At 38.4% G+C, this 14861-nt stretch overlaps 2 protein-coding genes across 4 annotated transcripts in view; one reads left to right on the top strand and one right to left on the bottom strand.

Annotated features, from left to right (window-relative positions):
* The window catches only part of LOC135215163 (exonuclease mut-7 homolog), a 176468-nt gene that overhangs the window by 68160 nt on the left and 93447 nt on the right, over window positions 1-14861 (top strand). The window lies entirely within an intron of this gene.
* The window catches only part of LOC135211927 (uncharacterized), a 57065-nt gene that overhangs the window by 2580 nt on the left and 39624 nt on the right, over window positions 1-14861 (bottom strand). Inside the window, exon 2 of the mRNA XM_064245201.1 lies at window positions 2397-2588. Within this exon, the coding sequence (XP_064101271.1) occupies window positions 2397-2588 (192 nt within the window). The remainder of the gene's footprint in view (window positions 1-2396; window positions 2589-14861) is intronic.

The following is a 14861-nucleotide window of genomic DNA, read 5'->3' as shown; positions in this document are numbered from 1 at the left end:
GCATTGGACCATAAGGGGTCAAGTTCCTCAAACCCTAGTAACTCCAGACTAGTTAAAGATACTGTTGTAGGTAAGGGCCTAGCCCAAAACCATAATTAGCCCAAAACAGGGCAAAAACAAAAGATAATTGCCTTGTCTTTACCAAAGCCTATCCAACTGAAATTGTGGTTCTCACACTCTTTAGCTGTTTAAGGCTACTGTGAAGTTTCCATAGAAACTTCTTTACCAGGAGTTTGTACTAAACGGTTCAAAATGTTACTCTGAAATCGAGACTTTCTGAACTCTCACCTGAACTGCTAGACAATCCACTTTGTTTGATGAGTTTAAACACTTGATTACAACACAAAGCCAGATAGAAGGGTGTTCCTGGCAACCACCTCCTCATGGTTGTTGGTTCTGACACAGTGTTGCCAACACTCAGGTGCAAGTGGCTGGACCCTTCTTGGACAATGCAGGCAGTCCCTGCTTATAAGCATCACCAGTTAATGGCATATTGGTAAGCAGTTTATCAGAGTCAGTAGGCAGTTTATCGGCTTCGGTAGGCGGTTCATTGACGTCGATAAGCGATTTTCTGCACAGGTTAGCGGTTTATTGGCGTCAGGAAGTGGTTTACTGGGGCTGATCAGTGCTACACCATCGTAAATGCCATTCATTACCATAATTACTGTGATATTCCGGTTGTCGGCGCTGACCCGGGAAGAGAACCCCCCCTTATCCGCCAGTTAACCAGGGACTGCCTACTTCATAGCTTACAGCTGACATGAAAACAACTTTTCTGAGACAAAAAACCAAAGACTTATAATTCTACTCAGGAACTAACAGGTTCTTGGTTTTTTCCCACAAACTTGGGGAATGAAATAGAAAAAGAGATTCCCAACCCTTCTAGTGGTGTAGGAGAAAGTCCGTATAACTCAAGTAACTCACCAATACTATTCACTAAGGGTAAGGCTGGCACCAAAATAGTCTTGTTTGCAAGGTCATGGTCTGAGGCCTCCCCAAGGGGCTCATATGATACCTGAGTTAGACAGCATAGGACAAGTCATACCCACTTGCAAGGTTAAAGTTCTCATAAGCATGGATAACTCCTCCAAAGCAGAGTGCTATGCCCTTCAGTCTGAGAACCTTGCTCAACTCTTTCCGTGCAAGGGGTGTGCCTCCTCATTCATTAAAATATCTCATCTATGACATAGGACTTGCCTCCTTATTCACAAAACTTTCGGTTCTAGTTACACAACTTGTAACAGATAGTTCCCCACAACATTATAAGGACCTTTTGTGTTTATTCTAGTGACAAATGGCAAAATTTGATTTCTACAATAATTTCACGATGAGGTGAAGGCCTTCAGAAACCATATGGATGCCACACAAGCAGGAGCTTTCTCTTGATGATGAAGGAATTCATCATAAAGATTTTATGACTTCAGGTTCTAACTAAAATGATCATGAATAAGAGAAAATGACTACAGAGGAAGAGGAGTTGCTGAGCACTAGCAGTGGTACATGGGTAAAGGTAGAAAACATGATACAATTTATGAGTAGGAAAAACACTGCAGATTCAGCTGGTGAAAATCTGTGCTTTGAGACTTTTAGTGATAAAGCCACAATCTCTACAGAATGTAAGTCAATGTTTGACTCATTTTGTTATGTTCTTCAGCCTCAAGAAACCCTTTGAATTCACCGTACGACACTATAGATGCCTGTATGTTTTCTAAATTTTTCAAACCAGCCTTTGCTGGCCTTAAATCCACTAAGAGCAGCACTTATTGATGGCATTTTCTTACTTAAATCGCTATGCAGCCTCCTCGCTTTCTCGCAAATGATCAAAAGGCATCAAACATAATCATGCTAAGAATACCCATAACATTAAAATATGTAAAAAGAAGTGGTATAATTCCCAACATTGAGATTATTAACAGTTCATCACCACCTTCACCTCTTGGAAGCTCTGCAGCACATAGAAAAAGAAAGACCAAGCCTGATTACTACCCAAGAAATATTCCTCCGACAGGTGCGACTCAGGGGCATTTACATCCTAACACCCACCTGCAACCTGGATCCCATTATATACTGACTGATGAGCCAATTCTATTCAGAACTAACCAATCTTGTCCACAAGAAAGCCAACGAGACAGCTGAAATATCAGTTGCAAAGTAAAGAAGGACTGGAAAGCAGGAAAATCATTCAAGCTACATGCAAACGAACAGGGAGTAAACAGAGAGCCCACCAACCCAACCAGGTATGACTGAAATTCTTTGCTTCATCAGTAAAGATAAAGCTAGATGAATATTTGGTAAGTTTTATTTCAATAATTTACATTCATAATATCTTTCACCAGAATGTAAAATATACTACAATAAAACTGAAACAACAACAAAAACACTAAGGTAAAACTTACCTCACTCTCAACATGACAAATATACTCTGCTGGAATGTACTTGACTAAACCGTCGATACGCAGGGGGGGTCCCCTTCTGCTGAGGACGTAACGTCTTTCTTTTTCATAAAACTCAATGCAATCATCAGAGGTCTGACCATTTTCCAATGCAACGGCATCAATCCCACAAAGTCGCAACTTCTTTGCTAAACCCTGAAACATTATTGAAAACTGACACCCAATTCTTAAAACTGTATTATGGTGTACCATTTTTACATAAATATGTGCTATAGTTATGTATTCTCTATGCTATTGAAATACAGTACTCAATGTTTAGTGTATGATCATTTAACAAGACATTAACCCTTAAACGTCTATTGGACGTATTTTACGTCGAGATAAATTGTCTGTCGGGTGCCGATTGGACGTATTTACGTCGACATAGAAAAGTTTTTTACTCACGGAAAAATACTTATAGGCCTACAAGCCGAAAACTTTTGAATCACGCGCCTTGGGGGATGCTGGGAGTTCACGGATCAAGGTGTTGTTTTGTTTACAATCGTTACGCAGGCGTGCAAGCGCGAATTTCTTTCTTATCGCACTAAAAGGTATCAGTGACACATCTCAGAAATTATTTCGTCACTTTTGACATAATTTTTGCAACATTTTAAATAAGCCGTTACATAGAGTATTATATATATGAAAATGTGCGCAATTTCATGTAAAATACAACTAAAAAATACTCATGATTGTAGCTTTTATCAGTTGAAATATTTTCATATAAATAACGATGTGCCAAAATTTCAACCTTCGGTCAACTTTGACTCTACCGACATGGTCGAAAAACGCAATTGTAAGCTAAAACTCTTATATTTTAGTAATATTCAATCATTTACCTTCATTTGGCAACAAATTGGAAGTTTCTAGCACAATATTTCGATTTATGGTGAATTTATGAAAAAAACTTTATCCTTACGTCCGTGCGGTAACTCTTCCGAAAAAATCATACGTGCGACTGCAGTAATGTTTGCACAATTTTAAATTAGCAGTTTCATAAAGTTTTATATATGGAATATGCATAATTTCATGCACAATACAACTACAAACAACCCATGGTTGTAGCTTTAATCCGTTTTGAAATATTTTCATATAAATAATGATAAGTGCCAAAATTTCAACCTTTGGTCAATTTTGACTCTACCGAAATGGTTGAAAAAAAACGCATTGTAAGCTAAAAACTCTTATAGTCTAGTAATATTCAATCATTTACCTTCATTTTGCAACAAATTGGAAGTCTCTAGCACAATATTTCGATTTATGGTGAATTTATAAAAAAAAAAAACATTTTCCTTACGTCCACGCGGTAACTGTCCCAAAAAAAAATTATACGTGCGATTGTGGTAATGTTTGGACCATTTTAAATTAGCCGTTACATAAAGTTTTATATATGAAAAGGTGCGCAATTTCATGTAGAATACAACGATAAATAATTGAAGGTTGTAGCTTTTCTCATTTTTGAAATAGTATTTGCATATAAATCACGATAAATAGAAAAAAACCACGTTCGGTCAACTTTGACTCTACCAAAAGGGTTGAAAAATGCAATTGTAAGCCAAAACTCTTACAGTCTAGTCATATTCAGTCATTTATCTTCATTTTGAAACAAATTCAAAGTCTCTAGCACAATATTTAAATTTATGGTGAATTTAAAAATAACTTTCCCTTCCCTCCGCGTGCAGATTCTCCGCCACAAATCTCCAAAATGTGTACGTCGCATTCTCGGAATATTTGCTCCGTTTCATATTAGGCGTTTCATAGAGTTTTATATATGGAAATGTGCGCAATTTTATGTAAAATACAAAAAAAAAAAAATTGAAGGTTGTAGTTCTTATTTTGAAATATTTGCCTATTAAAAAAATATATATATAAAAAAATTCGACATTTGGTCAACTTTAACTCGTCCAAAATGGTAGAAAACTGCAATTGTAAGCTAAAACTCTTACAGTATAGTAATATTCAATCATTTATCTTCATTTTGAAACAAATTGGAAGTCTCTAGAACAATATTTAGATTTATGGTGAATTTTTTAAAATAAAACATTTTTTTACATTCGCGCGTTACGAATCATGCATCATTTTGTGATAATATTTTCTCTGTGTTGTCTTGATCATTTTACAATGTGTTATATACCAAAATGATCACAATTTAGTGTACAATACAATGAAAAAAAATGAACTCATTAGTTTAACCGTTTGCTCACAGCACGATTTGAATACATTTATATATAAATTTGTTTTCGAGCTATCATATATCGCAATATTTATATATGATAATGATATTTTTTCAGTTCTGATGGTGCATACTAAACTTCAGGCAATGACAAAAAAAGGAGCCAAAAATGAACTCTTAATCTTGAAAACTAAACGCGCTGTGATTTTTTGAAAAAAATATTTTTTCCGCTTCGGCGCTCACTCCAAGACCCCCTCGGCATACGATTTTTATTATACCCCTTAGGCGTTAAAGGGTTAATAGTCAGGGTAAAATTGACATTTTTACAGTAAAATTAGTTTTTACATATACTTACCCAGTAATTACTTAGCTAGAATTTCTAATCGACAGCTGCTTAAATTTTCAAAATAAGTGGTAGTGATAGTCTTTTGTTAATGTAGGCGACTGGCCCTGCCCACTTTCGGGACAGGGGAGAGAGGAACAGTTAAGCCAAGAGATCAATTTTATTTATGCTCTGATGTCCATATGAGGGAAGGAGGGTGGGCTCTAATTCGTAATTTACTGACTAAGTAAATATAAAAACTCATTTTATTATAAAAATGTAATTTTTATATGGGTAACTTAAGCCGCAATTACTTAGTTGAATCCACCTTGACAGGCACAAGGGATTTTATGGATACTGTTAACTCCAATACATTAACCCTCTTACGCCAACTGGACGAATTTTACGTCGACATTTTTTGTCTCCCGTGTGCCGACTGGACGTATTTTACGTCGACTTACAAAAGTTTTTTTTTAAATTCGTGGAAAAATACTTATAGGCCTACCAGCCTAAAACTTTTGAATCACGCGCCTTGGGGGATGCTGGGAGTTCACGGATCAAGGTGTTGTTTTGTTTACAATCGTTACGCAGGCGCGCAAGCGTGAATTTCTTTCTTGCCGCACTAAAAAGTATCTGTGACACATCTCGGAAATTATTTCGTCACTTTGACATAATTTTTGTACCATTGTAAATTAGCCGTTACATGAAGTATTACATATGAAAATGTGCGCATTTTTATGTAGAATACAACAAATACAATACTCATGATTGTAGCTTTTATCAGTTCTGAGATTTTTCATATAAATAACGATAATTGCCAAAATTTCAACCTTCGGTCAACTTTGACTCTACCGAAATGGTCGAAAAACGCAATTGTAAGCTAAAACTCTTATATTTTAGTAATATTCAATCATTTACCTTAATTTTGCAACTAATTGGAAGTCTCTAGCACAATATTTTGATTTATGGTGAATTTATGAAAAAACTTTTTCCTTATGTCCGCACGGTAACTCTTCCGAAAAAAATCATACATGCGATTGTGGTAATGTTTGCACCATTTTAAAATTAGCCGTTATATAAAGTTTTATATATGGAAATGTGCACAATTTCATGCACAATACAACTAAAAACAACCCATTGTTGTAGCTTTTATCAGTTTTGAGATATTTTCATATAAATAACGATAATTGCCAAAATTTCAACCTTCGGTCAACTTTGAATTCTACCGAAATGGTCGAAAAACGCAATTGTAAGCTAAAACGCTCTTATATTCTAGTAATATTCAATCATTTACCTTCATTTGGCAACAAATTGGAAGTCTCTAGCACAATATTTTGATTTATGGTGAATTTATGAAAAAATAACATTTTCTTTACGTCCGCGCGGTAACTCTTCGAAAAATCATACGTGCGATTGTGGTAATGTTTGCACCATTTTAATTAGCCGTTACATAAAGTTTTATATATGAAAATGTGCGCAATTTCATGTAGAATACAACAATAAATAATTGAAGGTTGTAGCTTTTCTCATTTTTGAAATATTTGCATATAAATCACGATAAATAGAAAAAAAACCACGTTCGGTCAACTTTGACTACCGAAATGGTAGAAAAACGCAATTGTAAGCTAAACCTCTCTTACAGTCTAGTAATATTCAGTCATTTATCTTCATCTTGAAACAAATTCGAAGTCTCTAGCAAAATATTTAGATTTATGGTGAATTTAAAAAAAAATCTTTCCTTCCCTCCGCGCGCGGATTCTCCGCCACAAATCTCCGAAATGCGTACGTCCCATTCTCGGAATATTTGCTCAGTTTCATATTAGGCATTTCATAGAGTTTTATATATGAAAATGTGCGCAATTACATGTAGAATAAAACAAAAAATATTTGAAGGTTGTAGCTTTTCTACTTCCGAAATAATTGCATATAAAAAATATATATATTTGACATTCGGTCAACTTTAACTCGTCAGATATGGTCGAAAACTGCAATTGTAAGCTAATACTCTTACAGTATAGTAATATCCAATCATTTGTTTTCATTTTGAAAGAAATTGGAAGTCTCTAGGACAATATTTAGATTTATGGTGAATTTTTGAAAAAAATATTTGTTTACGTCCGCAAGTTACGAATTCATGCATTATTTTGTGATAATATTTTCTCTGTGTTGCTTTTATCATTTTACAATGTGTTATATACCAAAATGATTGCAATTTAGTGTACATTACAACGAAAAAAAAAGTAACTTGTTACCTTTAACTGCAGCGCGATTTAAATACAATTATATATGAAATTTCGTTTTTACGCTATCATATATCGCATTATTTATATATGATAATGATATTTTTTTTCATTTCTGATGGTTGCATACTAAACTTCAGCCAGTGACAAAAAAAGGAGCCAAAAATGAACTCTTAATCTTGAAAACTAAGCGTGCTGTGATTTTTTGAAAAAAATATTTTTTCCGCTTCCGCACTCACTCTGAAACACCTCCAGCACACGGGAGACAATTTTTTTTTTACCGTTCTTGCGGCGTAAGAGGGTTAAATAAGGTTAATGAAATGAGAACAGAATAATATAGGCTAGCATTGTGAAAATGTTTGTTGGTCCTGACCTGGTGAGATAGTAGCTACAGGTGGATACAGCCTCTGGTTGGTACTACTGTAGTGGGTACTTTGCGGTGGAGGACAATATTTCAATTTATGGAGAATTTATGAAAAAAACTTTTTCCTTACGTCCGCTAGGTAACTCTTCCAAAAAAATCAGAAATTTTTTCGTCCGATTGTCGTAATGTTTGCACCATTTTATATTAGCCGTTACATAAAGTTTTATATACGAAAATGTATATATATATATATATATATATATATATATATATATATATATATATATATATATATATATATATATATATATATATATATCACCACCTGACCAACCTAGCCAAAGTTAAGGTGTTTTAACTAAGGCTTAAGAGTTAAGAAGTCACCATTGGCAGCGACTCAATAACTAAATTAAGAGCTCTTCCTAACCATTTTCTACAGGATAGGATGAGTGGTACTTCTTGCCCCCAAGATTGTGTTCTGCAGACACGTATGGCCCTAGCGAGCAGCAGATCTCATATGTCGTATTTACATCCCGCAGGAAGTGTGAAGCGAACACAGAGTTGCTTCGCTAAAACGTGGTACTCAGTATGTTACCGAGTGCCATGCACTGTTGAAATGCTTCTGAGGCCGCGCCCTCACCTCGTGAGCATTCAGATCAAAAGATTTCAAATCTTTGTGCAAACACAATGAAGGAGCCTTTTTTAAAAAACTCCTTAACACTAAAGCCAGGGTGTTCTTTGATATGGGCAAGTCTGGTCTTTTTCGGAACACTGCAGATTGTCCGAAGGACTTCGACTTTCTTTAGTTTTATGTAGATAAAACTTGAGAGACCCGACAGGGCACAGGACTCTCTCTGGCTCTTGCCCAATAACTTGTGCCATCCCTTGATTCCAAGCTCCTGGCCCAAGGACTAGACGGGTTTCCATTCTTAGGCCACAACGGAAGGTTTAGCGAACACACCGCATTGTGTTCCCTAAAGCCAAAACTTCTGACGATGACTTAAAACCTCACTAACCCTCTTTATCGTATCTAGAGTGGTTAGAAAATAGGCCTTTCTGGTCACGTGCAATAAGTTAATCGAAAGGAGGGGTTCGAAATGCTTTGACATCAAGAACTTCAGACTACGTCTAAGTTCCATATAGAAAGCTTCGATCTGGACATGCACAGTCAGTCCGTCTGTACTAAAGTCAGGTGACCGACCAGGTGACCAGTCAGACGAATCAAGGACAGCAAGGCTGTACCCTGAAGACTATAATGCACTATTCTTCGCTGAAGGATGAGTGTCTGGACTGCCTGGGCGATTCAAGCTAAGCAAACCTTGGGGGTGTATCAACTCAATCCAACGTCATCAGCGAATCAACTCATGAGCAACTCCTGACTCGAGCTTCTAGTACCAGAAGAAAGGAGCGCAGAGCAAAAAGGCGATTCAGTCCCGAAGGACGAATGCCTGACAGTCCAACCTGGTCTCATGTTACACGATCATCGGGGGTGTATCAACGCAACCAACTTCGTCAACAAGAAACTCAGGGCTGCTAAATGTCGCCTGATCTCACACGAGTGTCTGACTCCGAGAAAACAGGTGAGACAAAAAGTAGATGGTGAGCGAGTTTTGAGATTCCACAGAACTCAAAGATCCTGAAGGGCTTTGTTGTTTAACAGAAGCAAATCTCTGAGCCCAAAGGCCGTCAACAACATATTTGCGTATTCTTTAATAGTTGTGACTGCCAGCTTATCCCATTCTTCAGACGGAAAGGGAAGACGGTAATCTTATTCCTGTCAACATCTCGATAGTCTGAACGTAGTCAGACTCAGAGCGGAGAGGTTATAGGTACCTTTCATGTTAGAGTAGACCGACTCTCTCGGAAAAGGTCCTTGGAAAATGAACTAGGAAGGACGTGACCTCTGTGAATCCAGGATCTTGAAGGCCAACATGGGGCGATCAGCGTCATTGTTGCTCCCTGTGACGTCTTAAATCATCTTATTACATTTCCTAAGCGTTTGAAAAAAGGGGGGAAAAGAGACTAAACATCCATCCCCGTTCAATACCATAGGATGGCGTTTAATGCTACCGCTCCTGGATCGAGAATAAGGGAGCAGAGAAGAAACCTCTTCGTCCTCAACATAGCAAAGAGATGAATGAAAGGACGTCCTTAAAGTCTCCACAACTCTCAACATACTTCTAAACAAAGATTCCACTCAGAAGTCAGTAGTTGCTGCCGTCAATCGAGAAGATTCGTACAGACTTTTGCAATCTTGTAACGAACCTCTAGAGGATCGTTACGTTCTATGCCTGTTGTTATAATACGCTCTTTCTCGTAAACTCGAACAGGGACCGAGAGAAGATACTTCTTAAGATATGAGAGAGCTGTGGAAAATCCGAGTTGATCTGGACCACTGGTTCCAAAAACTCGTTTCGAGGACTGGAGGGACAACTGAATTGCTTCCACTACTTTCAGATTATGTTCCAGGACATCTGAAACCCTCTCCAGATGTCCGGCACCTTCTCTCTATCACCTCAGGTGATACTTGACGCACTAAGAGATGTTCAGAATCATTCCTAGATCTTGGATAAAATTTCAGTTTTCCGGTAGGAAAAAACTGTAGAGGTCTGAATTGCAGTCTATTCAGGGAAACAAACTTCTTCAGGAAGGAAATGGTCCCCAGCATGCTCATCCATTCCCTCACCGAGTATGCTTACTTCCCTAATAAGGCTGCGCTTTGCCTAAGCAGGAAAGCATATAATAGTGCAATGTTGCGGTAGACTCGTAGTCCTATACCGTGCGGTAACGAGCACCGAAAGAAGAGATATCTCTGTTGAACATAGTAAGGCAAAACGAATGCAATGTTTATTCATTCATGTAAGAAATCCCCTCAATCTTAGGCTAAAGTCCGTGATTGTAGGGCAAAGATATGGTTAGTCAGTCAATCCCGCAGGAGAGAGAGACGTAACCTACCGAGCATGACAGCGAACGAGCTGCTACTGGCTCGGTTGGACTGGAGGACAGTGACAGCAGCTTACTTTCGTCGTCTCTTACCGTTATGCCTGGTTGCCAGCTACTCTATTCTACGAAGAAATATGTCCGTTATTTTTTTAGCAGAAAGAGACTCTCAAGCTGGTGTATTTAAGCAAAACAGAAAACGCTAAATATAGAGGTGCGTTTGTTTCGTCATAACACTAGCATACAACGGTAAAAGATAAATCGGAAACTCCTGGAAGGCTGCAGGAGTAACGATTAAATGTCCTTAAAATAATAGACAATGGACCTCTCGGTTGCCATCCGAAGAGGTAACTACAGCAAGCGCTATCTGACTTGAACCAACCAAAATATGATATTGTTATGATACAATAAAGTTTGTTCATACTTACCTGGCAGACATATCTATAGCTGAATTCGGAAATACAGCTACATACATATCTGACAGGCAAGTTTCATGAACAAATCTTAGAGAATCGAAGCGGACAGCTCAAGCTTCTTCTGTTATTGGACATAAGCGATCACTGACGTAGTCTACAAGTCTATTTCTTGTACGAGTCTGTGATTGATGAATGAGAGCTCTTCCGAATCTAGTCAAAAAGAGCCTATCCGCTTACGCAATATAAAGTTATTGAGATGTTTGTCAATGCGAACTAACCCATTTACGGGACAAAGAGATATTTTGTCAATGAGGAGATACCCACTTACTTGACAAAACGATAGTATATTGTCAATGGGGGGAAGTCACTGAATTGACAAAACGTAATCCAGGAAGTCGAGCATATTATTTTTCCGATTCCCGTATCAATCGAGGAAGGGGCAAGAATCCTGTTAAGAGACTGGGCTTACGGCAGGTAGGACCCCGATGTTCAACTTCGGCAGCGTCGTCCCGACTAGGAACTAACAAAATCTATCATCTGAAAAGCCCCTTCAGATGGACTAAAAAGCTTGCAACCTTAATTTTATTGGCAATATGGCAAAGGAAGTCGTGTCTTGCGCTTTCCTGAAGAGCGTCCTCTTGATGAGTGCCTTTGCAAGATTCCTACCGAACATTTTCGAGCATCATGACGTGGAGGACGTCGAGCTTTTACATAACCCGTAACTGCCTTATCGCAAAGTCTTGACTGCGGTAGAGCAAACGAGATCTTCCCTTGAGCTTTCCTTAACTCCATCCACCTTTGCGAAAAGCAATATTAATTGACAGAGACCTCTTGAATTCACGAAACCCGAGGTCTTGCTGGGTTTCGAAGACGAAGTTGTCTGTTCACTTTAAGCTTCCTCCAAAGCACTGCTTACTTCACATTCTTTGCAGGTGGGGTAGAAGGTATCACCGAAGGTAGAGGTAAAAATTCTTTAGGCCCAAATCGTAAACAAGAGCTTGAAGAGTTCAACAGAAACTTTCAGCCAGGCGACACACCGGCGTGCGCGCTCGGGTCACTGGCGCGCGCGCTCGGCGTCCACTGGTGCGCGCTTGGCGTGCACCCCCGCACGCCTGGCATCCATCCGAGCATTCTGTCCAAGCCGAGCGTCAAAAGAAGCGTGCAGAAAAGCGTCACGCTCCTGACAGGCGTCAAAACAAGCGAGAGAAACTGCCTTCAGGGAAGAGCGAGATACATCTCGGAGAGAAATCCGACTGCACGAAGCAGTCTCAGGAGAAGGGTTGATCGTGTGAGAATACGAGGGGCGAGGGAACGCCTTCTTATTCTCACAGAAACAAAGCTCGGACGTCCGCTCTCAAAAGCGTCCTGCTACTATGACTTCTTTTTCGTATTTCTCGGTGGAAAGACGTACACGTGATCAGGCGACGTTCGCCTTCTTACTTCTCACTGAAACGCATAACAAGAGAGAGAGGACGTGAAGCGTCCTCTTCTATAAAGCTTCTATTTAGAGGGCGCGAGTCCTTCCAAAAGCTCCAACCCCTGCGCGGGGAGGACACTTCGGAGGACGAGAAGCAATCCTTCAGGATTCGTGCACGTGCACGCACTTTGGCAGCCTGAGGAGTTTCATCAGATACTGCCGAAGGCACGCCAGATCGGTGGGGGTTCCTCGTAACCCTCCTTCGGCTTTCGACATGCTCTCTCCCCGGGTCCTGGGAGTCAAGCAGAGGTCCCGGCCTAGAGGCGAAATAAGGCCGATCTGACGCACCCTCCACTACACAAGGGGCACTGTCACTGCACTTAGCCACTTCACTTTTGCTCTCTGAAGCAAGCACTATCGATTCTAAGTTACGAATCGATAGAGTATCAGAGAAAGGGCAATACCCTCTACAGACACTGATTAGGGCCCGAAGGCAACAATACAGGGTTAGAAGTAACAATTACAGAACTAGCACTCTTCACAACAATGAAGGAGAGTGAGCACCTCTCGCGGACATATTCATAGCCCGTAGGCCATACTACAGGGTTAGGCAAAATAAAGTCTACAGGAAGGTTAGCAGGTTCACTACCCTGACTTTTGTTTACTGATTAATTGCGTACATACGAATCATACGTCTTCCTTATGGAATTAGACAAAGTCTCACACTCCTTACATGACAAATCTCAACAAAGAAGCAAGACACATACCCCTCGTGCATACCAAGTGCGGATCTACCGAAGCTTTCGGTAGCCACACCCTATCTTTGCAGACAACACCCTCTGAAACTAGCCTAACTAGATTCAGATATCTTATGCAAAAATGAATCAAATTCAAAACAATTTAAGATAGCGTATGCCTAGCCACAAATCCAAGTAAATAAATCAAAAGACAATTAGGATACTTAGCGGCAATGAAGTTTCCAAAATCCTAAGACGGAGGTACTGAAAACAGGTGTTTCCAGCACCGGCGACAGAAAAATTATGAATAGAAAATGGGAATGGTTCCTGATACCTGCCTCCCAGCGGCGGGAATGGGTACTAACCACCTGGCCGACCACTGCGTGTGCCGGAAGTTTTTAAATTCTGTCGGACTTCAGAAAATACAGCTATATATATACCAGTCATGAACAAAATGAACTTATTAGCTTTTTTTTTGCGCTGTCATATATTCCAATATTTATATATGATAATGATATTTTTTTCATTTCTGATGGTTGCATACTAAACTTCAGGCAATGACAAAAAAAGGAGCCAAAAATGAACTCCTAATCTTGAAAATTAAGCATTCTGTGATTTAAAAAAAAAAAAATTCCGCTTTGGCGCTCACTCGCGAACGCCGCTGGCATACGGGAGACACTTTTGGAAATACCGGCTCGGTGTTTAAGGGTTAAATAAGTTCAATAACATCAAAAGAGAATTATGAAAGTTTTGTTTTAATGTTTTACTCATTTGGTAAATGTGTACAGGCATGAACAACTGAAAGAGAAACAACGTTTTGCTAAGTACAACCAAATTGGATAACAACATCCATTTGGCTTGTATTTCAACCATCGTACGATAGTAAACAATTACTGCAGTTATGTATAATAGGACTGATATATTTTTAGGTAATAAATTTGTTCGCTATAGATCATAGATCAACAAGGAAACATTCTGTTAAATTCAAACAAAGTTGCAGCTGAAGCTGAGAACACTTTTCGACTGCTAATGATTGTTACTGTGCATTGGTAACAAAGAAAAAACTCCCGTAAACTTATCCGATCAAACACAACTGTAGATAAAGTTAAGAGAGAATCATTTTAATAAAAACTTCAGGTCTTGCAAGAATACAGTTTAGTTTACTGCTATTTTCACACTGATAAAAGATAAATAACATAACGATAAAGCTCGTACTACGAAGTAATCAAGTGAAAATAAAATAGCGAACTAAATCACATTATTTTCCTTACACAATAAACATGCCCACAAAACAATCTGCTAATGCTGATATCGGTCTGAATCTGAGTTCGATTTATCATGGTATCTAATCATCTATACGCTAGGCTAACTTGTTAATGTTATTCAATTTCTCTTAGTACTGAATTATCATGAACCAATATGCATTGAACATAGATAATTAGCTAAAGGTAATACAGTGGGCCTCCTGCATTCGTGTTCTCCGGATTTGTGGATTTCTCTCTGGACCATATCTGCTGATTATTTGCAGGAATTTCGCCTATTTGCGGGGTTTTCCAACGAAAATAATCACTAATTAGTGTATTTTGATGCTATTTTCATGACAAAATACATTTTTATGATACAAAAATGATTTACTAATTTTCAAATATTAATATTGATTAATACTGTATATTAATAAGTTTAATTAATGAGATAAAATATCATATAGTAAAAAATAATTCTCTCTCTCTTTCTCTCTTTCATCTTTTTTTGTCTGATAGATAAATGATTTACTATTTTCAAATATTATTATTAATGTAAACAGCAATAATATCAATTCA

This window comes from Macrobrachium nipponense, chromosome 11 (assembly GCF_015104395.2).
Source record: "Macrobrachium nipponense isolate FS-2020 chromosome 11, ASM1510439v2, whole genome shotgun sequence".
Lineage (NCBI taxonomy): Eukaryota > Metazoa > Arthropoda > Malacostraca > Decapoda > Palaemonidae > Macrobrachium > Macrobrachium nipponense.
This window is presented reverse-complemented; position numbering and strand designations above follow the sequence as displayed.